Here is a 26,213-nt window from a genome sequence, read left to right as displayed (position 1 = left end):
ATTAACACAAGGATGGAATGTACAGTGTACACAAGTCAGCTAAAGATGATCTTCTGTTCTATGTTTGAGCAGCTAAAAGGCATCAGTCAACTTTATAAGTTCATTTGGACTACATAATCAAACTGTCATGAGGATTCTGTAGCCAACAAGATTTATCATGTCTCATCCAACTCAGAGCTGTTTCCACGTAGAGGGATCAGCATACATGTCACCTGTCTTGTAGTTTTTCTTGGTTTCTTGCTTCAGGTCTGTAGCCAAGATTTTCAGGAGGTCTTCCCCCAGTCAAATCTGATCTTTATTAATTTTGAAGAAATCCATAGCTTTTCTTTTCCTGTGGAAACAAAGGCATAACCTCTCCCCCAATGCAACATATTTCCTGACTTCCATTCATGAAGACATCCTTAAAATATATAGGCTGGTTTAATTCAGCAGTCCGTCCCCCCCCCCCCCCGTCCCATCCCCCCCCCCCACAATCCAATGTCTCTTAGCAGCTGTAGTTTTTTTGCTCATTAATATTTAAAAAATTTAGCAAGGTGGTGGCACACACCTTTAATCCCGGCACCCTGGAGGCAGAGGAAGGCGGATCTCTGTGAGTTTGAAGCTACAGAGTGAGTTCCAGGACAGCCAGGACTGTTTCACAGAGAAACCCTGTCTTCAAAAACAATAAAGTTAATAAAGCATTATATAATCTATCTGGGGGGGTGTCTTTATTACCTTTTTCTGTTTTTTAAGCATCTCTTTTAAAGTACGATTGGATCTTTCTACAACTGCTTGTCCTAGAGGATTGTGTGGTGTACCTGTAACATGCTTTATGTTGTAATATGCAAAAACTATTTCATTTTACTAGAGACATATGCTGGAGCATTGTAAATTTTGATTTGTAAAGGTATTCCTAATATAGCCATAATTTCTAATGAAAGTATAATTACAGAATCAGCCTTTTCAGAACTTAAAGCAGTTGCCTATTGAAATCCTGAATATTTATCTATGCTATGGTGCACATACTTTTTCTGTTTTCTACTAAAGCTGCTCTGACTTTGACATCTGGGTTATTAATGGCTATCTCCAGAGCAGTGCTGTTTAATTGTTCTGCGGATGAGTTTCTCTGCTGACCTGAAATAGCCAACCTGAATTTGATATCAGGGCCTGTGAGAGGCCTTCCCACCCCCTGGGCTTTTCCCTACAAGCAGTTACCTTGTTTGTACCTTGCTGATCTGCATTCATTAGTCCAGTGCCGGCCTTTACCACACCTTCAGCATAATTCAGAAGGCTGGGGGCTTCTGTTTGAATTATCTCCAGAAAAAACATTGTTCCTAGGAACACCTTGCCTACAATCCCTTTTCAAATGACCTTGCTTACCACAATTAAATCATCTGACATTTTGATTTTTCAGAGTAACATAATGAGTGTGAGATCTAGTATCAACTGTATTTCTAATCCATCCCTCTATGGGTGCTGATCTTGCCATTAAAGGCCTAATCACCCCTTTGCATTCTGAATTAGGATTTTCAAAAGCCAAAGATTTGAGTAATATTCGTCTGACTTCTGGATCTGACACTTTTCTACTTATAGCTAAAGCCAATCTTCATAAAAAAAAAAAAAATCAGTGAAGGCTTCTCTTGGGCCTTGTAAAATGTCAGTAAGCAGTTCAGACCTTTTCCCTGTATCTTTAACCCTGTCCCAAGCACTTAAAGCTGCTTTACAACACAGTGCCAAGGTGGTATCATCATATTCAACCTGCATTTCTGCCTCAGCATATAGGCCTTCACCTAGCAACTGATCCTGGGAAATACTGATACCTGTAGCCTGAATTCTCTCTCCTATGTCCCTAGCCTCTTCCTTCCACCGCGCTTGCCACTGTAACTGAGGACCAAATTCTAATACTGTTTTTGTCATTTCTTTCCAGTCTTGGGGGATTACTCTATTTTCAACCACCCAAGAATTTAGCATGTGCTTCACCAATGGTGACTGCATACCATATGCAACTACTGCCCTTTAAGTTCTTTTAAATCTAGTGGGTACCTATTGTCTGCTGGTATTTGTGGCAAAATAAATGGACAAGCTAAAGTTGGTTTTCTCACAACTTTCGGCCGGACTTCTTTTATTTCATTATATGGTGGCTCTGTAGGCTCTCGGCTTAATCCTTCTGTCTTAGTATCCTTCTCATTTTTTATTTGTAAGTCTTTCTAATTTTTCTTCTGAGGCTTGTCTTTGATCAATCCACCTTTTCTATTTTTCTTTTTCCTGCATTTCTAAAGCTTTTTCCTTTGAGAAGGTAGAGAAAGGCACTATGGCTATTAAGAACTAACTATGGCCGGGCGGTGGTGGCGCACGCCTTTAATCCCAGCACTCGGGAGGCAGAGGCAGGTGGATTTCTGTGAGTTCGAGGCCAGCCTGGTCTTCAAAGCGAGTTCCAGGTAAGGCACAAAAATACAGAGAAACCCTGTCTCGAAAAACAAAAAAAAAAAAAAAAAAAAAAAGAAGAACTAACTATAAAATACCAGAATGATAGTAATCATAATCAGTATTCGGCCAATCTCAGTTAAGTTGTGTATCCTTTCATTTTATTTCTATTTTAAACCATTTAATGTAACACTATATAGGTTCCAAATGCCCTTTGTTATGGCATCTCCCAACCTTATGGGGTTTCTTCTTTTTACATTTTACTCTCTCCTTAAAGACTTCACTTTATTATTTTCAAACTATTTTTTAATGACTGCCTATACCCATTTCCTTTTCTTTCCTCAGCACCTAAGCACAGTTTCAAGCTTATTCTACCTGTCCAGAGGTTTTTCGCCCGCTGGACCTGGCTTTCTGCGCGCCTAGCCTTAAAGGGCCAGACCACCCTCCGGGACCGACCGGACAGGAAGCGAGAGAGAATGAGGTTGTTAGGAAGCCCCTTCCGGCTCCGAGTGGGAACTTTTCTCAGCTTCCTCGGGCCTTACGCTTGGATATACACACTATATTAATCTACCTTCTTGACATCCCGCAGCTCTGCTTTCCCAGCAGGGATGTGCCCTTTAGGGAGCGGACTGTTCTGGGTCCGCCCACTGGTCCCAGAAGCCCCCGCGCGCCCTCACTTCCGGAGTCGAGCACTTGTTCCAGCCTCCCGGCTCGTGAGCGCGCGCGCCGTGCGTCCTGGGCTCGTGAGCGCGCGCAGGGGGGCCCCCCCTCCAGTCTCGTTCGTCCGGAGTCAGCCTAGAGCGGCCGGGATAGGAGAACCGTGTGGCCCGCCATGTTCTCCTTGGCGCTGCGGGCCCGGGCGGCCGGCCTCAGCGCTCAGTGGGTAAGAGGCTGGGGTGGACGCGGGCACTGTCGCCACAATCGCCCGCTCTTCGTGCCTCCTTTAGCTTTGGTACCGGGAGAGCCCCCACCCCCACCCCCCCAGGGCGCTGGACAGGTCAGCTGGCGGCGGCAGGGACGCCGCGGCCTTCGTCCTGGGAGCTGCGGGCATGCTCCGCAGCTGTAGCTGCGACCGGGTGCGAGCCGTCCCTCCCCGGGCAGGGAACGTCACCCCTAACTTAGTCAAGGTCAGGGAGGCGGTTGTCATTTGAACCTAGTACGGCCCTGCGTGGGCCTGCTGCTTCCAGGATCGCAGCCGCGAAGAAAGGGGCTTCTTGTCTCCCAGCCTTAGCGGCTCCGCTGCCACAGAATTAGAAGCATGCTGGAGAAAATGCTGACATGCTTGGTGAAGGCGTGCTGAGTTCCTTCAGGCCTAGATAAAGGTGACCAGTGTTTCATTTACTGCAGTTTTTCATTCCTCATAGGACGTGCTTGGTAGAAAATCGTACTCTTTAACCGTGAAAGAATAGTACCATGAGCAAAACGGTATTACCATGACTAAAGAGTTGCAGTTTTATGGTCATTTGAATTTCAGGTAGATCTCATATAGGCAAAGGAATTGGATTGCCGAGATTGAAACACTCAAGTAATCCTAAAAATGCAGATTCCGGGGCCTGAAAGGCGCTTGTCCACAGGTTTGAGGACCCGAGTTCAGTGCCCTGAACCCATACAGTGGAAGGAGAAAACCACTTCCACAAGTTGTGTTCTGACCTTCACAGGCATGACTTGTGTCCGGAGAGTGCAGGGACACACAGTACATAAACGTAAATGGCTACTGTAATTAACTACAGGAAAGAAAAAAGTTTTATTTGGTTGGGTTTATTTTCCCAGTAGTCAAACAAAAATTAAGGCTAGTTCTCAACAAAAGCTTAGTATATATTAGTACAGAATCCATTCAGGGCTTTAGAATTAGACCTGCATTTTGAAGGGTAGCATCACTGGTGACCTTTTGTAGTTATGTGACCAGAGCAGTTAATCTTTGCTTCTTCAGTTCTGAAATGGAAATATTCCCATTTGCAGTTGAGTCTGTCAGTAAATCATTTGAAGTCTTACTGTGGGTAATGTTCAGGTAACAGTGTGGATTGGATTATAGTGGGGTTTTGTTGTTGTTTCTGAGACAGGGTTTCTCTGTTTAGCCCTGGCTGTCCTGGCCACTCTGGAGACCAGGCTAGCCTCGAACTCAGAGATCTGTTTGCCTCTGCCTCCTGAGTGCTGGGATTAAAAATGTGTCCCACCACTGCCTGCTGGATTGTAGTATTTTGCCCCGTTTTTTGTTTTTTGTTTTTTGGTTTTTTTTGGTTTTTTCGAGACAGGGTTTCTCTGTGTAGCTTTGTGCCTGTCCTGGAACTCACTTGGTAGCCCAGGCTGGCCTCGAACTCACAGAGATCCGCCTGGCTCTGCCTCCCGAGTGCTGGGATTAAAGGCGTGCGCCACCACCGCCCGGCTTTTTGCCCCGTTTTAAGAGTAGGTCTCACCATGCAGCGCTGGCTGGCCTGGAACCTGCTCAGTGTGCCATGCTGGCTTTGAACTTTTGGTGGTCCTCCAGCCTCGCCTCCTGAGTGCTGAGACCACAGATGTGAGCTCATGCCCTGCTGGAGTATAATAATGATAGGTGATGTTTGGTGGCTCTTTTCCTGTGTGTTAAATAGCTGCATCTTACGTCTTATTTTTGAGGGTGGTGCAGTGTTTTCACCACTACAAGTTAGAAACAGAATTCCTGTTCGTGTGGAGTTATTTCATGTAAAAACATCAATAAGGTACACATGAGTATGGTTGGTTGCATCTGAAATCCCAGCGCTCAGAGGCAGGAGGATCAGAATCAGGGTTATCCTTAGCTACATAGTAAGTTCAAGGTTAGCCTGAGCTATATAAATTCCTGTCAGTAAAACATGCCCAACTCAAAATCAAGCTCCCTAAAGCAAACAAAAGGTAAATATGGTAGTATAGTATAGAAAGGAGTCAATGAAAGATTTTACAGTAGAGGGTAAGGGTTCTGCTTTGCATAGTTGACTGCATAGGGGTGAGAGTGGAATAGGTCTGATTAGAGTCAGAAACTGGAAGGTTACATAGGTAAGATAGGCTCTTGATAAAAACTCAGAGGCAAGGTGATGAGGATGAGGCCATCTACCAAGAAGTAAGGGCAAAAAAAGCACCATAGATAGCTTTTGCTTATTTTGTCTTTGAGGCAAAGGGTAACAAGAGGTATAAATTGAAAAGCAGGATTTGTTTTGTGGGTTTCTTCTCCTCCTCCTCCTCCTCCTCCTCCTCCTTCTTCTTCTTCTTCTTCTTCTTTATTGCTTTTGAGGCAGTTTCTCTAGCCCTGGCTGGCCTGGGATGGAGATCAGGCTGGCCTCAAACTCACAAGATCTACCTGCCTCTGCCTCCCAATTGCTGGGATTAAAGGTGGCATTAAAAACAAGAAGAAAGAAAAGAAACTGTAATAAATTTAAAGTTTTTTAATGTTTTTGCAATTAAAAAATACATAGTACAGTTTCAGTAAGTTCTAATCAACATAAGAAATATGGGATATTGGGCACAGCAAATAAATAAGCTCAGGAAATATGAATCACCTATGTTATCATTTCCATATCTATATCTTCAGGCCAGGTATGCACATATATACTGTGTGTGTGGGGGGGCACATCGTATGTAGGAATAGGAGAGCCCGTGACTGATTCCAGAGGAAGATGTCAGTTGTCTATGGTATTTCTCTTTGTTTTTATTGCTGTGAGACAGGGTCTCCCACTGAACCAGAGGCCTTTTGGCCATGTTGTCTGACTGTAGAGCTCTTGGGATCTGTGTGTCTCTGCCCAGCAATGCTAGGTTTACAAACACTGTACTCATGCCCATTTTTATGTGAGTTCTGGGGAATTGAACTCAGGTCCTCATTTTGCCCAGGAAAAACTTTTATTTACACTAAGTCATCTTCCTAGCCAAAACCTTAATTTTAACAAAATTTGGAAGGAATTATTTATGGTTTTGTAAACTGTTTTTTTTTCCCCCCACAATTTCCATGTATGTTTTTTTGGATGGGTGTGGGGACAGGGTCTCATGTAACCCAGGCTAGCCTCAAGCTTTCTATGTAGCCAGTGATGGCTTTGAACTCATCATCCTCTTGCCTTTACCTTCCAAGTGTTGGGATTACCGGTCTGTGCTACCATGCTCATTTTCTGCTTGCCTTTTTTTTTTTTTTTTTTTTTTTTTTTTTTTTTTTAAAGATAAAACCCTTTTAATTATATGTGTGTTTGAGTTTGTACATGCATTGATCTCCTTGGAGCTGAAGTCATAGGTGGTTGTGAGCCACCCAACATGACACTCAGGTCCTCTGCAAGAGCAGTAAGTGCCCCTACCCACTAGCCTTCTCTCTAGCCCTCGTTTGGTTTTTGAGGCAGGCTCTCCCACTACACTCCAGGCTGCTATGGAATTCACTGATTAGCCCTGGCTGACCTCTGACTTGCATCAATTCTACCTCAGCCTCCCATGTACTTAATACATCGAAGTCAGCTTATTAGTATGCATTTCTAGACTGTCATTGTTTTCTTTTCATTTTATTTGTTATTTGCATGTTTGTGTGTGTATGGACATCTGCCGTGTTGGATGTAGAGGTCAGAAGGACAGATTCGGAGTCATCCCAGGGATCAAACTCCTGTGTAGGCTTGGCCTTCACTGGCTGAGTAGTCTTGCTGGCTCCCCTATACTGTCACTCTAATGCTAGATAGCCTTGCACTGGTGGATGGTATATACCGTGTATGGACCAGGCCCCTTACTCAGTCACAGATAGTGGGATCTCAGAACGAACTTATCAAAATAGGAGTAAAGGCTAATTAAGAAAATTCTTAAGAGAAACTTCGACCACATACATTTTTCTTTATTTTTAAATTGTGCATCTGTGGATAGGTAGGTATGTGCAAGAGAGGGCAGGTGCCTTTTGAGGTCAGAAGTGGGTTTGGGGCTCTTGAGCTTGAACTACAGGCAGTCGTGAGTTGCCTGATGTGGGTGCTGGTAGCCGAATTCCCCCACTCTGGAAGAGAACCAAGTGCTCTAACTACTGAGCCATCTCTCTAGTCTCCTTCTCCAGTTACATTTTCCAAAGAAAATACCTGTTGTGTTAGAGTTTCTGCTGTGTTAGCTATCTGCTAGTTCTTGTCTTTCACTTATGGTTCGAGCCCTGCCGTGCAAATGAACATAAGCGCAGAAGTTAGCTGTGACTATGAGACATGCAGACTCAGAATAGGCTTCTCTTTTTCACCTGGGGGATGGCCATGCAGAACACTGTGCTTCTCCATTTCGGCACTTCCTGTCCTGGGATTTCCCACTTGTCCATGTCTGAGGTTATCCAGTTCCTTTGGTGGGTCAAGCCATTCAAGACTGCTTCCTCCTCCCCCCTTTATAGTTTTAGCTACCCAGCGCACAGCAGATTAGGACTGCCTTCAGGCTAAAAGGAAAAAACAAAACATTGGTGTTTGCCTGGTTTGGGTTGGTTGTTTCTTAGTATCTTTACCAGTTTTTTTCTTGTGAATTTATTTCACCTGGTGGTTTGGCTTGATAGGATCTATTTAGCTGTTCTGGACGTTTGCCACCTTCAATGGTAGCTCTTTCCAGTTTTTAACTTTTGTGCAATAAAATGCTTTTCCTGTTTTATTCCTCTGCTTTTTGTTTGTTTGTTTGTTTGGTTTGTAGGACAGAGTCTCACTTTGTAGCCCAGATTGGCCTTAGACTCTGGCAGTCTTCTTGTACTTCTCAAGTGTGGGGATTACAGATGTGAGTCACCGTGCCTGGCCTGCATTAGACATTGTTTATTTGTTTGAGAAAGGGTCTCTCTGCGTAGTCCTGGCTGGCTTGTCATGATGGAGATAGTTTTAAACTGAACATTGCAAAATCGCAGCAGACCTAAAAGAAATTTTACCTTTTACCATAGGCATGTTGTGCATGCCTTTAATCCCAAAGGCAGGAGGATCTTTGAGTCTGAGACCAGCCTGGTCTACATAGCAAGTTCTAGGATAGCCAGGGCTGTTTAGTGACCCTGTCTCAAAAAACAAACAAATAAGAAAAACCCCAAGAAATTTTTATCTTAATATGTATGAGTTTGAAAATCCTAAATCACAGATTTTTCTCAGTTTATGATGGGTTTACATACACTCCTACTTTGTAAGTTGAAGATTTAATAATAACCTTACCTATTGAACAGTATAGCTTGGCAACATAGTATCCTCTAGAGTAGAGTGGTTCACCCTTTTATTTAATAGTTATTTGTTTGGTGTGTGTGTGTGTGTGTTTAAATTTTCCTTTCTGAAGTTGCCCAGGGAAATTGTTATATGTGATGAAGAACCCAATTGAGTAAGTGCTGTAGGTATAGGAGGATGTGCCAGTTCCTTTTCCCAGGGGCTGGTAGAGGGTTACAAGGAGGACTTAACATTGTCATGATGATGAGTGGGAAGTACACACTGCAACAGTGCTGTAAGTCTAAGGAGGGAAATGCCTGGTAGGATGGAGAAGAAATAAGAGGGTAGAAGATGAGGTTGGGAAGGGTCCACAGGCCTTTTACATAACACACGGAGGATTCGGATTTCATTCAGTATGTAGTAGCATGTTGAGTTTGAGCCCAGAGCTACCACCTTCAGCCCTCTGCCCGCTAGAATCTTAGTGAGAATCTCTGGAGATGTGGAGACGCCTGAGACCAAGTCAGGGGACCATGTTATTGGTGTTAAGGTATTGCAAAGAATCTATGCAAAGAGCCTAAAGAGAAAGTCAATAGAAATAGAATCGGGGAGTGAAGCACTGAGCTAGCAGGCCATTAGCTTCTGGAGCTGCTGAGAGGAGCTGGATAGAGGTGTGTCTGTCTTACCTGCCCAGCTTTGGGCAGCTATGGGCCTCACACGGAATGAGAAACTCACTTCAAACAGGAGAGTCTGTGCTGCTCACCCCTGTAATTGATCGGAGGGTTCTTGGGTGAACTCTAGATGACAACATCCAGCATTGTGCTGCAGTGCCAGAATGTTGGCTCCATCTGGTAGATGGCTTATGTGTGTGAGAGAGGCATCCTAGTGGAAGGATTCTAGTAAACTGAATCTCCAGCAGAACAGTTGGAGAGCTGGGACTAGTGTACCAGAGTGGAGGGGCTTGGGTAAAAGTGATGGCCTGGTTTGCTCTGCTCTCCTTTCTTCTTCCTTTTTTTTTCATTCATCTATTTATTTTACACCCGGCCTCAGACTCTTCTTCCAGCCTCCCCTTTCAGTCCCTCTCCCCACCCTCCCCTGTTCTCCCACCCCAGTCCCTTCCTCTTCCATCTCAATCCAGGAAACGGCAGGTCTCCCATGAGTATCAATAAAATATGGCATATTAAGTTGCAGTAAGACTAAGCACCTCTCCATTTATTAAGGCTGTGTAAGGCGACCCAGAATGAAGAGTATGATCCCAAAAACCAGTAAAATAGACAGACAGCCCCTGTTCCCATTGTTAGGAGTACTGTAAGAGGACCAAGCTACACAACTGTAGCATATATGCAGAGTGCCTAGGTCAGTCCCATGCAGGTTCCTTAGTTCAGCCCCTGTGGGCCCAGGTTAGTTGATTATGTGAGCCTTCCTGTGGTGTCCTTGATCCCTCTGGCTCCTACACTCCATTCTCCTCCTTCACAGGATTCCCAAACTCTGCCTAATGTTTGACTGGGTTTCTGTATCTGCCTCCATCAGTTGCTGTATAAACACTTCAATGATGACAATTGGACCAGGCACCAATCTGGTCACTGGAGACAGCCAGTTCAGGCTACCTCTCTGCTATTGCTAGGAGTCTAAGCTGGGGTCCTCCCCATAGACTCTGGGAGATTCCCCTGGGCCAGGCGTCCACCCACCCCAAAATGCGCCCCCAGCAGTGCTCCTCAGCGCTCTCCTGCTCTGTACCCCCCAACCTGATCGCTCATGTTCCCATCCCCACCTGCCTTCAGTCAAAATCTCTTATATTTCCCCTTCCCAGGGAGATCTGGGTGTCCTCCTCCCATGAACCCTCCTTACCTAGTCTCTCTGGGTCTGTGGATTGTTGTGCTCTCCTTTCTATGCGTCTTGAGTGAAAGCGTTGTTCATGGCCCGGTGTGTCAGATAAGCTCATAAGCAGTAATACATTATTAACATGAATAACTTGGGAACATAAAGTCATTATGGTAATACCAGAGCTACTCCCACCCTCTTTCCACTTCCTTTAAGTGAAAGGGAAATTTATATATTAACTTTAGCAGAGAGGAAGTAGATGGTTTTCAGCTATATAAAATACAATTACAGCCTAATTACAATATAAAAGCCCATTACTTGCAAATGCAAGAAACACTAATCTGTTTTGTTTTGACAATGGCTCTTTGTTAAAGTTATAAACAAAAGACAATTATCTGTCATGCTGTAAAAATTTACCTTAAATCTGTCTTTCAGTTATTGTTTTATCTTGTGTCTGCTAAGTAGCTAACAATGCTTTAACATATTAGGAAGTTCTTTCAGAGTAATGTAGAATAGCCCAATAAGCTGGGCTTGTGAGGCAGAGGCAAGTGGATCTCTGTGAGTTTGAGGCCAGCTTGATCTGCAGAGTGAGTTCCAGGACTGTTACATGGAAAAACCCTGTCTCAAAACAACAACAAAAATCAGCCCAATAAAAAAGATACCCATTTTATTGAGAGAGAGAGAGAGAGAGAGAGAGAGAGAGAGAGAGAGAGAGAGAGAGCGAGCGCGAGCGCGAGCTCATGCCTTTAATCCCAGCACTTGGGAGGTAGAGGCAGGCAGTTCTCTGTGAGTTCAAGGTCAACCTGGTGTACATTGTGAGTTCCAGGATAGCCAGGGCTATTAACAGAGAGATTCTGTCTCAAAACAAACAAAAACCACACTAAAAAAGTTAAATGAGGGGCTGGAGAGAGAGTTCAGTGCTTAAGAGCACTGGCTGCTATTTCCGGGGAATTACATTCCCAGCACTCACACGGTGGCTCACAACCATCTGTAACTCCAGTTCTAGGGGATCCAACACTCTTTTGTCTTCCACAGGCACCAGTCTTGCACATAGTACAAGATACACATGCAGGCAAAACACCCATACACATGAAATGTAGTGAGATAAAGTGAGAGAGATTGAAAGATGGCTCAGCAGTTAAGAGCCCTTAGTATTCTGAGGACCAGCGTTTGGATCCCAGTACACATTGGGCATCTCATAGCACCCTGTAATGCCAGATCCTCTTCTGATCTTCACAGATGCGGGTGCGCACGCGTGCATACACACACACACACACACACACACACACACAAACCCTTCCCCCTTGGAGACTGGGTCTTCGTATATAGGCCTAGATTCATGGCATCCTCCTATCAACCTTCCTAGTGCTATGATTATGGGGGGCGCACTGTCACCCCAACTACTGTAATGTTCTTTAAAAGTAAATTCCCAAAAGTAGTACTGTGTTAAAAGATGGGAATTCTACGAGGATTTCCATAAATCATACTAGTTTGCTTCCCTAAAAGGCTTGTATGAGTGTTTGCCTAATGCATTAGCAAGCCCATTTCTCCCATGCTCTCAACCAAATGGAATGTTATCATAAAAAAAAAAAAAAACCCAAACCAAAACCTTTTCCTAATTTAAATTGGCAATATTTTAAATGGAATGCTCTTAATTGCTAGTAAGTTTCTAAATGTTTGTGATCTTTTTAAATTTTCCTCATTGGCTTTATGCATTTTTGGTCTCTTCTAGGTGTTAGCCTTTTGTTACTAGAAGTAAGACTTAATAATGTCAGCATAGTCGGTGGATGATACCAGAAGAGGAAAAGACACGTAAAGGAGAGAGCAGGGAGTCAGAGCCAAGTCGGAGATGGCAGTCTTCAAGTAGTAGTTAATCTAAAGTCAGTGGAATGAGTATGCAAAGGCTCAGAGAGTGAAAAGAGGGGTTAGATACTTTCCCTACTTTAAAGGGAACTATTTCTTACATTATTATAGAGGAATTATTTTTCTTAGCATTTACTTAAGTAATTCTCTGTTATTCAAATTGTTTTTGTATTTTACTGTGTTCTCAGCTAGAGTGACTGCAGTAGCTGTTTCTAGTTTAGTTTCATTTTTCTTTTTGGGTTTTTTTTGGGTCGTTTTGTTTTGTTTTGAGACACGGTTTCTCTGTGTAGCACTGGCTGTCCTGGAACTCACTTTGTAGACCAGGCTGTTCTCAAACCTACAGAGATTCACCTGCCTCTGTCTCCCAAGTGCTGGGATTAAAGGTGTAGGCCACCACCGCCTGGCTTAGTTTCATTTTTCACAGCCTTGACTGTGTTGCATTCTTTTTAAAAATTATGTTTAAAACAAACAAACAAAAAAGCGTAATTTAATACTTGTTTATCTGCTAGCTGCTGCTGGTGGTGGTGGTGGTAGGGGAGAACACAGGTGAAGCAAAGCCCCTCTGGGACCTTTTCTCTGGTTGTTGGTTGTACTCTAATCTACTTAAGATTGATAGTTTTCACCACTCTGTTATACCTGTGTTTCACAGTGTGTGACTCGGTTTTTTCTAATTGAAGCAAGATGTGCTGTGGGAAGTATTTCTGCAGCTGAACTACCGCTTTATCACTGCAAAGTGAAGTACGTTGTTACTTCGAGTCACTCACACTTAGTCTTCTCTGGTAGCCAGTTCCGTGCTTGGTTTAATTCAGTGTCCTGCCATTGGTGGGTCACAGAATTAGAGACAGTAGGATTTAGAATACGTTTAGTTGTTTAGGGTGGGAGGTCTACAGGACGGGAGAGGAACAAGAGAACAAAATCTAACAGTCAGATTCGCTCCGAGCAGCCGCCCTTCCAGGTCTGCACAGCATTAGAACAGTAAGGCGTGTGGCTGGAGTTGCAGAAGTAGTTCAGTAAAGAACTGAGAAGGCTGCCAGGTCTGCTAACACGGCACCAGGGAGACTGAGGCAAAGAAAAAAATTAAAGGCCGGCCTGGGCTACTTAGGGAGACCCTATCCAAAAAAAAATCTTTAGAAGAATATAATGTGAAGCTGGGCGGTGGTGGCGCACACCTTTAATCCCAGCACTCGGGAGGCAGAGGCAGGCGGATCTCTGTGAGTTCGAGGCCAGCCTGGTTTATAGAGCGAGATCCAGAACAGGCACCAAAACTACACAGAGAAACCCTGTCTCAAAAAACCAAAAAAAGAAAAAAGAAAAGAAAAAAGAGTATAATGTGACTCATTTGTGCACAGCTGTGACTCATGTGACTCCTGTGCATTTACCTTACTTACTATTGGGACCAGGTGTGATAGTGCAAACCTTTAATCCCCACTTGGGAGGCAGAGGCAGGTGGGTCTCTGTAAGGCCAGCCTGGTCTTCATAGCAAGTTCCAGGACATCAGGACTACATAGTGAGACTGTCTCAAAACAAACAAAACTTTACCATCTCATCGATTCAGACAAAAGGAAAGACAGTATCGCATGCCAGCCTAGTGTGAGTAGAGTGAATATGACACCTGTGTTCAGCTCTGGTTGAGTTTCGGTCAGTTCCTCCACTGACTCCACAAATGAGTTAATAATGTGCCTTTCTGCAGCCATTTCCTGAGACTTCTGAAGGAGAAGGGCAAGGGCACAGGTGCAGATCCTCCTAAGATGGTTCCCAAGATAACCTGATTCCCTTGTTTTAAATTAGGACTCTTCAAGTAGTTCATGAAAATTTTCTTAAAATTTGTAACTACGTTTTCTTAAAAATTTTAACTTTAGGGAAGACATGCAAGGAATTTGCATAAGACAGCTGTACAAAATGGTGCTGGAGGAGCCTTATTTGTGGTAAGTCATCAGAATTCCTCATGATGGAAAGACTTGAATTTGAGTGAGTCTACTGTAATATCTCCAGTTGCAGGATATGTTACCACTCAGTGATAGAATACTTGCCTAGAGTGTGCAGTGTTGAATCCAAAAACTTTAAATATTTGTTGTCATTTCATGTGCGTGACTGAGAACACACATGTGCACTGTGTACATGCAGGAGCTGGAGAAGGTCAGAAGGTGTTCTTAGGTTCTTAGGAGCTGGTGTGGGCTCTGGGAACCAAGCCTGAGTCCTTTGCAAGAGCAGTAAGTGCCATTTCTCCTACCCCAAACCACAGCCTCAGTACCCGTGTCTTTGGCATATATTGACCGTTGTAGAGATTTGACTATAGCTTGTTCAATTCATTATCATTCACATGATGTTTGGTTCCAGCTGACCCTCTCAAACAGAAACTAACTCCTGGGGACCTAGGAGACTCTAGGAATGAGCATTTGGGTTATTGTTTGGTAAAGTTACTATGAGCCCTAACCTGGTGGTCAGACTCCATGGTCTCAAAGTCAGTCATGTTGGCTCACCGAAGGTAACAAGGCTGTAACCTGAGAAATCCCTGAAAGGTATTAGTTCCAAACTCAAGGGTTTAAAGTAATATATTTAGGGCATTACTACATAATAAATATATTAGTTTACAAAGCAGTTGGCCTCCATATTTTTGGCTTCACAGTTTTAACTCTAGGTGGTATCTATGAACGCCTCAATTTTGTTGTACAAGTCGGAAAGCTTTAGATGCTGCATTTGTTTATCTGATGTGAGCAGTTTTTAGGAATTAGCCTAGCGTTTGATGTCACTGTAATAAACATGGAAGATGATTTAGACTTTGTGAAAACATTAAATTGGCCTCACGTTTGAAATTGTTCAAAGCGTACGTTTTCTTCCCTCTTTTGATTGACACCTTTTTAAAAAGCAAAACTCTGAGAACATCAAGACGTTCTATTTCTATTAAGATAATTATTCTTTACATTTTTTTTGAGACTGTGTCTCACTGTGTATTGCTGGCTGTCCTGGAACTTGGTATGTAGACCAGGCTGGCCTTGAACTCAGAGATCCGTCTGCCTCTGCCTCCCCATTGCTGGGATTAAAGGCACTTTTAATGTCTGACTTACTCTGCTTTTTTTTTTTTTTTTTTGCCAGGGTGGTGGTGGTTTCAAGGCAGGATTTCTCTGTGTAGCTCCGCCTGTCCTGGAACTCACTCTTAGACCAGGCTGGCCTCGAACTCACAGAGATCTGCCTGCCTTTGCCTTCCGAGTGCTAGGATCAAAGGTGTGCACCACCACTGCCTGGCATGGCTTTGAACTCTTGGCAATTCTCCTGCCTTAGCTTCCTTAGTCCTGGGATTCCTTTTTCAAGACAGGATTTCTCTGTGTGGCTTTGGCTGTCCATGTCCTGGGATTCCTGGCAAACTAAAGCTTCTAAAGAGGAGCTTGATGTTTCTCTGTGGAAAACTTGTTTGGGGAAAGATGTATTTTTGTACCTCTTTGAAGAGTAGAGATATATCATCCCAGGTACCTAGGATAATCAATTCCTTTGCTTTGGGTACTTTTGTGTCTGGAACTCACATTTAGAATTTTTATTTAAAAATTTTTATTGGTGTATATGTCTACATGTATATATGTTCATGTGGTGCAGGTACCCTTAGAGACCAGAAGGGACTATTGGATATTGTGGAACTGGAGTAATGGGGAGTTGTAAGTGTCTCAGTGTGACTGCTAGGTTCTCTGTGTTAGCAGCAAGTGTTTCTAAGCCATCTCTCCAGCCCATATTTACAATTTTGTGTCTTAATTACATAAGGATGCCAATTTGTATTTGATATCCCATTCCTAGAGAAGTTGGATAACTATTTTTTGGAACTTCTTAATCTCTAATGATGTGTTTTGAAACTGTTCTACAAATAGGTATTTTTAGTCATTCTCGCTACAAATAGACTGATAGAATGATGGAATTAAAGCAGGCATTAAATGAGCCGCAACAGTATAATGTAATGCACAGTAATATTTACATACTTATATTTCAAGGAAAAGGTTGATAATTCTGGAAAAAACAATTTTTGTCTTTTTTTTTGGGGTATAGCATAGAGATACTCCTGAGAATAACCCAGATACTCCATTTGATTTCACACCGGAAAACTATAAGGTATGATTAAATAACCAATATAATTGACTTCTCAAGTATTCAGTGCTTCCTATGTGTAAAGCAGGCATTTTCCTTTTACAGAGGATAGAGGCAATAGTGAAAAACTACCCAGAAGGGCATAAAGCAGCAGCTGTGCTCCCAGTCCTGGATCTAGCCCAAAGGCAGAATGGATGGTTGCCCATATCCGCTATGAACAAGGTACTGAATTCAGTCTTGCCTCAGGAAAGAGGAGAGATTGTATATGATAACTTCTTTATGTAGAAATCATCAAAAAAAATCATCATGGTAGTCACATTATTTTTCAGAGTTTAGGAGTTTGGAGCCCTGTAGTAGTCAGTCATTCTCTCTCTCTCTCTCTCTCTCTCTCTCTCTCTCTCACACACACACACACACACACACACACACACACACAGGATGGATGGATGGATGGATAGATAGACAAACAGACAGATAGATGGTTAGATATAACCTCCTTAGTGTGTTTTTTCAGTCACCTTAATACAGTTCCATTCTTGCAGAAAGATAGGATGGCCGGACACCTATTTCATACTGATGCCTGTCGTCCCCTCACCCTCCCCTCCTTTTGAGGGAAATGGTCTTAATGATTGAAAAAAAAAAAAAGAAAGAAATGGTTTTAATGAAAAAAAAAAATCTCAAATGTGTATAATTTAGTACCAAAGTATTCTGAAAATTAATGCAGTGTTTCAACCTAAAATTACAGGGGGGGATTCCCTTACCAAATGTAACCTCTGAATAGTTTTACATCTTTGGGTCTAGTTTTTAAGAAAAGTCTGTATCTAATATGTGGTATGGATGCCATTTGGTTACCTTCAGAATTGCCATTCAGCCCAACACTGTGAGATTCACCCTCTCTTCCGAGACAGGCTCTGCCTGACACACTTAGCCCAGACTAGTCTGAAGCGTTAGCCAATACTCCTGCCTCAGCTCCCAAGTGCTAAGATTACAGATGTGAAGATTAATTGCTTTCAAATAGTTTTAGCAATAATCTAGATTTTTCAGTTTATTTTATCCTGTTAATACAATGATTACATTCATGTGACAACAGAGTATTTCATTTACAGAGTGCTGTATAAGAACCAGCTCACTGTGCTTTCTACTTGACCAGCTCTCATAGATACTCCACTGGAGTTCACTCACTCTCATCATTCTCTAAACTTTATTTGGTTTAGCTATTAAGGTAGAATCACAAAAAGGAACAAAAGACAAAGGCTGTAGTCATTATTGGGAGAACAGGAATAGACCTTATCTAATAACCACAAATGCAAATTTGAGGTTGTGTTGATTTTTATTTTTGCTTCATTTACTTCCCTAATACTGAAATATGTTACAAAGCTTTATTTAACTAAATACTGTCCTTAGTAGACACAACTGGTTAGTTTTTTCAGAAACCTTGATGTGAAATGGAGATGTAGCTAAGTGAAAGAACATTTGCCTGCCAACTCCAAAGCCCTGGGTTTAATCTCAAGCACTAAAAAAGAAAAAACAAAAATATTATAATGATATATAGTGCTTGTGAAAAGTGTTTTATTTGAAATTATACCTTAGTTTTAAATGCTGTAAAAATACTTTAGGCCGGGCAGTGGTGGCTCATGCCTTTAACCCCAGCACTCAGGAGGCAGAGGCAGATGAATCTCTGAGTTCGAGGCCAGTGTAAGAGTACTTAGAACATATTGTACTATTTAGAGTTGAGTACATTACACTTCAGGTAATAAACATTGTAATCATCTTCTTTAATATTTTAATATTTTAGGTGGCAGAAGTTTTACAAGTACCTCCAATGAGAGTATATGAAGTAGCAACTTTTTATACAATGTATAATCGAAAGCCAGTTGGAAAGTACCATATTCAGGTCTGCACTACTACACCTTGTATGCTTCGAGATTCTGACAGCATATTGGAGACCCTTCAGAGAAAGCTTGGTATGAGATACTTCATTTCTTTTGTTAACAATACCAAGATCAGCCCAGGGTGTGGTGAGGCATAATCTTTTTTTTTTTTTGAAAGAGTTTATTGAGGTTTATGGTTTCAGATAGTGAGTCCATGGCCATCATGGCAGGCAGAACGGTAGCAGACAAGCAGGCATGGCACTGGAGCAGTAGCTGAGAGCTTACACCATGAGATATAATCACAAGGCTGATTGAGCTGAGAAAGCTGTGGGCTTTTGAAATCCAAGGCCACCTTCTACAACAAGGCCACGCCTCTTAATCCCTCCAAAACAGTTCCAAACTGTGGACCAAGCATTCAAATATATGAGCCTATGGAGGCCATTCTCATTCAAACCAGCACACTCTCTGAAACCGTCCATTCTGTAGTCCAAAAGCAGATCAGCAGCTGTCACTGGCTGGAGAGGAGTAAGTGACTGCTAATGGGGATGGCTTTCTTCCTGCCCTGAATAGTATTAATAGTGTTTCCTTCAGCCAAATTTTCTCTCCCAGAATCCTTCCTCCCATGCTGACAGGCTTGAATTCTGGTTCTGTGTCCCTGTGAGACATAATCTTAACCCCAGCACTTGGGAGGCAGAGGCAGGTGGATCTACAAAGTGAGTTCCAGGACAGCCAGTTCTACACGGAGAAACCCTGTCTTGAAACACCTCCCCCAACCCCTCCAAAAAAAACCAACACCAAGATTGTCTAACAGGTTATCGTGGTACACAGCTGTAATCTCAGCACTAAGGATGCTGAGACAGGAGAATTGTTGAGTCTAGGTCAGTCTAGGCTATATAGTGAGCTCAAGGTCAGCCTGGACTATACATTAAGAACCTATCTTAATAGCTTCTTCTGTCTACACTCCATGCCTCCCAAATAAAATTGTCTTTCTGTATTGGACATTTCCCACCTAAATTTTTAAACTTCAATTTATCTTACTTGGTTTGTACTTTCTTGATACTTAAAAAGATATTATTTACTTTTATTTCTTTCTAGTTTGTGTTCATCTAATTTTCAGCCTCAAGTCTAAGCTTTTAATCTCTGTTAGTCATTAAGTATGTTTATAAAGCTTCTAGGAAAATTATCTCTCATATGTTGGCATATGTCACAAAACAAAAGACTATACATACATGAGCTGGAGAGATGGCTCAGCTTAAGAGCATGTACTGCTCTTCCAAAGGACCTGAGTTCAATTTCTACCGAGCATCTATATATCAAGTAGCTCACAACCACCTATAACTCCAGCTCCAGGTGGCTCTGACATCTCTTGGGGGCACCTGCACTTATGTACATGAACACATGCACACACATACACACACACACATACACACACACACACACACACAGAAGTAAAAATAATTAAATTTTGTTTGTTTGTTTGTTTTTGTTTTTTGAGACAGAGTTTCTCTGTATAGTTTTGGTGCTTGTCCTGGATCTCACGCTGTAGACTAGGCTGGCCTCGAACTCAGAGATCCGCCTGGCTCTGCCTCCCCAGTGCTGGGATTAAAGGCGTGCGCCACTGCCTGGCTGCAATTATAATTTTAAAAATGTCCATGTACTTTTCCAGAGAAGCAACAGAATAAGTAACAGCATAGCAGGACTACTTCACAATAGGGAAATTTTAAATAGGTATAATTATAGCATATTTATAAAATAAATGGGCATTTTCCATACAAAACTGCCATTGTTACATTTTTAACTTTGTAAGTTAAAGTAAATATCTTCTAATTTTTCTTCCTGTACTGAAGAAACACGGGGCTTCACACTGGTGTTAGTACTTTCAACACTGACCTGTATCCTCAGCAAGCCCCCCCCCCCCTTTTTTTTTTTTTAACTTATTTTGAGATAGGGTCTTACTGAGTTGACCAAGCTGTTCTGGCTCATAGTCCTCTGACCTCAGTCTCTCAAGTAGCTCTGGTCTTTGTCGTCAATTGTGGCTTTTTTTTCCTCTTAATACAAGCCCTTGGCTGCCACAGACACATTTGGGCAATGTTGAAGTATATAAGGCAGAAAGCTCAAGTTGACCCCTAAAACCTACCTCTAAGACTTAGATTCTGGTAACTGCTTGGTATATTAGTTACACCAGGTTTTATATCCCTTATTATTTAGTATATAAATGTAATATGTTTGTGCTTACATTGTGTGGTTTAACTTTGTACTTTTTGTATAGCACAGTGTTCACATTGTTTTGCTTTTACAGCGTTACCCTAGTACTTCGATATTTACACTCCTTTGCATGCTCTTCATATTGTGTATTAAGATTGTGTGTAAGAAAAATTGCTGAGTCACGCTTGCCATATTTTGCCAATTTCTTCCCTTGAGTGTATGAGTACTCATTATTAACCTTCTTAATAATCTTGGCCTTCAGCTTTCTGGTTGTGAGCCTACCCTTTAATGGCTGAGCCATCTCTCCAGCCCTGATCTTCAGTTTTCTGAATCTTTGCCAATCTAATGGTATAACTGTGTTAGTAGCAGTCCAATTATTTACCTTTGAAATGACTTTATTTGTTTCTATGTTTAATTATGTGTCTGTGCCGTACCCACAGTGGCCAGAAGGCCTGAAGCTGGAATAATAGGCCGTGAGCCACGTGTAGGTGCTGGGAACTGAACCCAGGTCCTCTGCAGGAGCAGCCAATGCTCTAACTACTTGGCAGTCTCTCCAGCCCCTATTTACTTGCTTATTTGTTTTGAAGCCTGAGGACAGTTTTATTAGTTTAAAAGAAAACCCCAAGCAGGCAAGCTGTAAATATCTCCAGCTGCCTGTAGGAGTGAGAGAGAAAAGAGTGAGAGCCGTGCTGTTTGAGGTAGGCATGGAGGTCAGCCCCGTGGCAGGCAGACAATCAGCTAGGTGGTGGGGAGAAGTTCAGTCTTATCACAACATGGGTGAAAACCAAGTAAGCACTGGTCTCCCAGCTTTTACTGATTTTAAAGGAACAAGCCTACTTAAGAAATAACTTGAAGCTAGGCACAGTGGCTTTTGCCTATAATCCCAGAACTCTGGATGCTAAGACAGGTGGGTTGTCATTAGTTAGAGGCCAAGCCTGAGCTTTTGTGTGAGACCCTGTCTCAAAAAATTAAAAAACAAAAGAAAATTAAAAACCCAAATAACCTAAAACAAGCAATAAAAAACAAAAGAGGGAAATGAACGTTATACTATTATATAGACAGGATCTCAGTGTATAGTCCAGGCTGTCCTTGAACTTGTGCTGTCTCTGCTCTCCAAGCACTGATTTAAATGTGTGCACCACTATGCTTGGTTCTTTTCATTTTTACAGAGATTTAATACACATCAATATTTATATATAAACCTCTATAACGTTGTTGATACATTGTTTTTCTTTTTTTTTTTTTTTTTTTTTTTTGGTTTTTCGAGACAGGGTTTCTCTGTGTAGCTTTGCGCCTTTCCTGGGACTCACTTGGTAGTCCAGGCTGGCCTCGAACTCACAGAGATCCGCCTGGCTCTGCCTCCCGAGTGCTGGGATTAAAGGCGTGCGCCACCACCGCCCGGCGATACATTGTTTTTCTTAAACCATATTGCTTTGAAACTGTATCTGTTTCTTATAGTGATGATTTACATTTTAGGAATAAAGGTGGGAGAGACTACCCCTGACAAGATGTTCACACTCATAGAAGTGGAGTGTTTAGGGGCCTGCGTAAATGCACCAATGGTTCAAATCAATGACAACTACTATGTGAGTATTCAATTTCACATATGCTAACGTTCTATAGTATCCTTTGTATAAGTATCTAGAAGGTTTAAAAGAATTATCTTTAAACATTTTGCATTTTTCTCCAGGATATGATAAATTTGATGAATTTAATCATTTACATATAGTAGAACCAAAATGCATTTACTTAGATAATATTGTCTATTGATATCATTATTTGCAGAAAAAAATTATACATACAAGTATAGGAGACTGGAATTACCTTCTTTTTCTCTGCAGATACTTACTACCATAAATTTAGTGTGGATTCTTATAAATGTTTTAAAGTCTTTTCTGTACAGTCTATATCTGTAGTAATGTCATATTGCTTACATTTTTTAAATAGATGAAATGTGTAACATACCTCTATTCCTTTTTTAAGAATTTATTTTTTTATTTTATGTGCATTGGTGTTTTGCCATGGATGTCAGGTTCCCTGGAACTGAAGTTACAGACTGTTGTGAGCTGCCATGTGGGTGCTGGGAATTGAACCCAGGTCCTCTGGAAGAGCAGTTAGTGCTCTTAACCACTGAGTCATCTCTCCAGCCCACCTCTACTACTTTATACCTTATAAATTTTGTGTTTATCCCTTTATCTTTGACCTGTAAGTTTTCTGGAGGTGTTCTTAATATCCAAATATGTTTAGTTTTCCAGTTTGCATTGTTAAATTACTTGCTACCTAATTATATTGTGGTTTACGATTATGGTATTTTGTTAGTTTATATTTCTTTTTTTGTTTGTCCAGGCAGGGTTTCTCTATGTAGCCCTGGCTGTTCTGGATCTCTCTGTGTAGACCAGGCTGGTCTCAACTCAGGTCCACCTGCCTCTGCCTCCTGAGTGCTGGGATTAAAGGCATGCACCACCACCTCCCAGCTTATTTCTTATAAATTAGTTCATAAAGATTCTTTGAGGTCTTTGTTGAAGATAGCATTTTCAAGAATGGATTTACCTTACTTCTCTTCTGCTCCTAGAGGTACTAATGGTACCTCCAAAGCTGATCTCTTTACACCTTTTATTTACTTCGTCCATTCTGCAATGCCAAAGTTTCCAGACCAGAAATTTTCTTTGCAGGACAGTTTACTTTCTAGTTTATCCTTGTATCAAATGTACAGCCTTTTTTTTGAATCTTAACTTTGTGTGCTTAGGTTTGTGGTTATGAAGACCTTTTTAGTGCTGGTCTGGGGTCTTGTCCCTTGCTCTTCTGGGTATTGAAAACTTGGAGACAAGTTTGTTTGGTGTTTTCTTGCAGAATTTTTGTTAAGTTTGGCCTGTTACATATTCCTCAGATAGGAATTAGACAGGACTTTGTATGACGCATAAATCTTGATAGAGTAGCCTATAGGCAGAGGTGTCTAAGTGAGAGTCTCTTCAGTTAGTAGTTAGAGCTTTTGATTCAGGTCTCTGCTTATGGGTTACAACTATTGATGATAATTATTCTTTGTACTGCAATGTTTCTTCCAGGATTAGCAATTGTTCTCTTGTACTCTGGCACTTTTCTACTTTGTTTTTTTATTGTCTTAGTCACTCTTCTTATTGCTGTGAAGAGACATCATGACCAAGGCAATTCTTATAAAGAAGAAAGCATTTAACTGGGGCCTTGCTTATGGTTTCAGAGATTTAGTCCATGATCATCCTGACAGGAAGCATGGCAGCAGGTGGTGCTGGAGTAGTTGAGAACTATGTCCTGATCTGCAGGCAGTGAGAGACACTGGGCTTGGCATGAGCTTTTGAAACTGAAAAGCCCACCCCCAGTGGCACTTCCTTCAGCAAGGCCACACCTCCTAATTACTAAGCATTCAACTAGGTGGGGGAGGGGGTGCTGTTTTTCAAACCACCACTTAAGTAATCCTCAAAAACAAGTTCAAATTGAGTTCAAATATCAGTAAAGGGACTTGAGAGAGGCGGAGGGTGGTGAGTGGTGAGGCCGGAACTCAAATGCAGAGGTTTCACTTGAAATAAACTTGGTTTTGACTCCTCGCTAAAGCTCTTGATGTGCATTGCATTATATATTGGAGTTATTCAGTTCTAGCTATCTTGGTAAATAAATGAATTAATTTTAGGTTTTATAGACTTTTTTACAGCAGTAATTCATTAATGGCTTCAATTTTTCTTTAGGAGGATCTAACACCCAAGGATATTGAAGTGATTATTGATGAACTCAGAGCTGGGAAAGTTCCAAAGCCTGGGCCAAGGTACAATCCTACTTCTATATAATAAACTCTGATGGCATAACTTACACTGAAGTAATCAGAAGCTTAATTTTAAGAGTTTTACACTCATGTTCATAGGAGCTGACTGGAAGTAGTTTGCCTATCTAAAGCTTTCATCTGAGCAAGATCTACTTTTTCTTTTCATTTCTCTTTTTTTTGGTTTTTTGAGACAGGGTTTCTCTGTGTAGTTTTGGTGCCTGTCCTGAATCTTGCTCTGTAGACCAGGCTGGCCTCGAACTCACAGAGATCCGCCTAGCTCTGCTTCCCGAGTGCTGGGATTAAAGGCATGCGCCACCGCTGCCCGGCTGATACACTTTTTCTTAAAAAATCTATAAGATAAGGCTGGGGAGATTGTTCATTGTTGGTAAAGTTCTTTCCATGTAAGCGTAATCATGGGAGTTAGATTCCTAGAACACGTATAAAAGCTGAGTGGACATGGTGGCTGGGCTATAATCCCACTGTTGGGAAGAGGAGCCAGGGAATCTCCTGAGCAAGGTGGCTAGCCAGCTTGGCTACAACAGCAAGTTGACAGTTCAACAGAGACATTGGCGCCATGTAAGGTAGAGAGTAATAGAGGTAGACACCTAAGATTGACCTTGGGCCTTCAGGTGCACATACGTACATGTGCAAACATGCTTACATACATTTCATAGACATATATGGAAAAAATCTTGTAAAATTATTTGATCTACCAGAACATTTATACTGAAATAGAATCTTCAATATATGGAAGAGATCAGTTTCCCCTTTCAGTCAATACAGGATAATTTAAAATATTCTTTAAAAATTGTTATGTTCCTGTGTAATATATGTGTGGAGGACGGAGGACAACTTTATGGAATTGGTTCTCTCCTTACACCTGTAGAAGAGTCCCAGGTTTTGAACTTGGGTTGCCTGTCATTTGCAGCAATCACGTTTTCCTGCTGAGCCATGCCATCGACCCCAGTACAAGATAATCTTTATTTTTGGGTTTTTTTTTTTCCCTTAGTGCAGAATTGTTTAAATACCTCTTCCAAAAAATAATTACTTTTCTTGAAATTGCTATCTTGTATTCTTCCTATCTTTTTTGTCATATTGAATATCATGAGATCTTTGGTTCTCTTTATATGACATAGTTTGGTCTCTCAAACTAATTAGTCATATGCCACATAATGACATTTAATCAGCAATAGACCTCAGATAGTACCATAAGATTACAATAAAGCTGAAAAATTTCTTTTATTTTTATATTGAGACCAGGTTTTACTATGTAGCCCTGCCTGGCTTGGAACTCACTATATAGACCAGGTTAGCCTCAAACTCACAGAGCTCTGCCTGCCTCTGCCTCAGAGCTCTGGGATTAAAGGTGTGTGCTAGCATACTTGGCCAGTTTTTTTTTTTTTTTTTTTAAGGAAAATTTGTAAATGTTAATCACTAATAATCATTACTTGCTTTTCTTTTCAGGAGTGGGCGCTTCTGTTGTGAGCCAGCTGGAGGCCTCACCTCTTTGACTGAACCACCCAAAGGACCTGGCTTTGGTGTGCAAGCAGGCCTTTAACTAATACTCCTCTGTAAACAATGTCACTGGAGAAATAAACTATGGACCTGTTTACACAGGCTGTAGACTATTGTTTTATTCCCACCTGTACATCTTGGTAGTAATCTAGCAACTTGTAGCTGTTAAGTATTATGTCAAAATAACAGAAACACCACGTTAGCCTACCTGTGAAGACTGCTGTTATTATGACTTAATCAAGTTACTCTAGGGTCACCCATTTTAAACTGTCTGGTCATGTCTATCAGTATTGGGTCATCGTGAAGTCAAAGTTCTGCAAAACTTCAAATACATTTTTCTTTCCCATCTCTGGACACAACCAAATTTTATGTTACCATTTTCTTCTTATAAGCCTTATGTCAGTATTTCCTTTAAACATTTTTTTTTTTTTCCTGAGACAAGGTTTCTCTGTGTAGTTTTGGTGTCTGTCCTGATATCACTTTGTAGACCAGACTCCTTTAAACATTTTAATATTAGGCATATAGTTGTTACCGTGTTTTCTAACTGGTAAGGCCCCACTACTAGTAATAGGAGTAGGA

At 41.7% G+C, this 26,213-nt stretch overlaps 1 protein-coding gene across 1 annotated transcript; it reads left to right on the top strand.

Annotated features, from left to right (window-relative positions):
• The first annotated feature begins 3,151 nt into the window (after positions 1 to 3,151).
• Positions 3,152 to 25,736, top strand: Ndufv2 (NADH:ubiquinone oxidoreductase core subunit V2). The gene is made up of 8 exons (XM_059278266.1): positions 3,152 to 3,286; positions 14,045 to 14,110; positions 16,215 to 16,277; positions 16,359 to 16,475; positions 18,049 to 18,217; positions 21,806 to 21,915; positions 24,046 to 24,122; positions 25,584 to 25,736. Exons 1-8 carry the CDS (start codon positions 3,236 to 3,238, stop codon positions 25,675 to 25,677), a joined length of 747 nt encoding a protein of 248 aa, XP_059134249.1. The 5' UTR covers positions 3,152 to 3,235; the 3' UTR covers positions 25,678 to 25,736.
• The last annotated feature ends 477 nt before the right edge of the window (positions 25,737 to 26,213 follow it).

Source organism: Peromyscus eremicus, chromosome 13 (genome assembly GCF_949786415.1).
Source record: "Peromyscus eremicus chromosome 13, PerEre_H2_v1, whole genome shotgun sequence".
Classification (NCBI taxonomy): domain Eukaryota; kingdom Metazoa; phylum Chordata; class Mammalia; order Rodentia; family Cricetidae; genus Peromyscus; species Peromyscus eremicus.
This window is presented reverse-complemented; position numbering and strand designations above follow the sequence as displayed.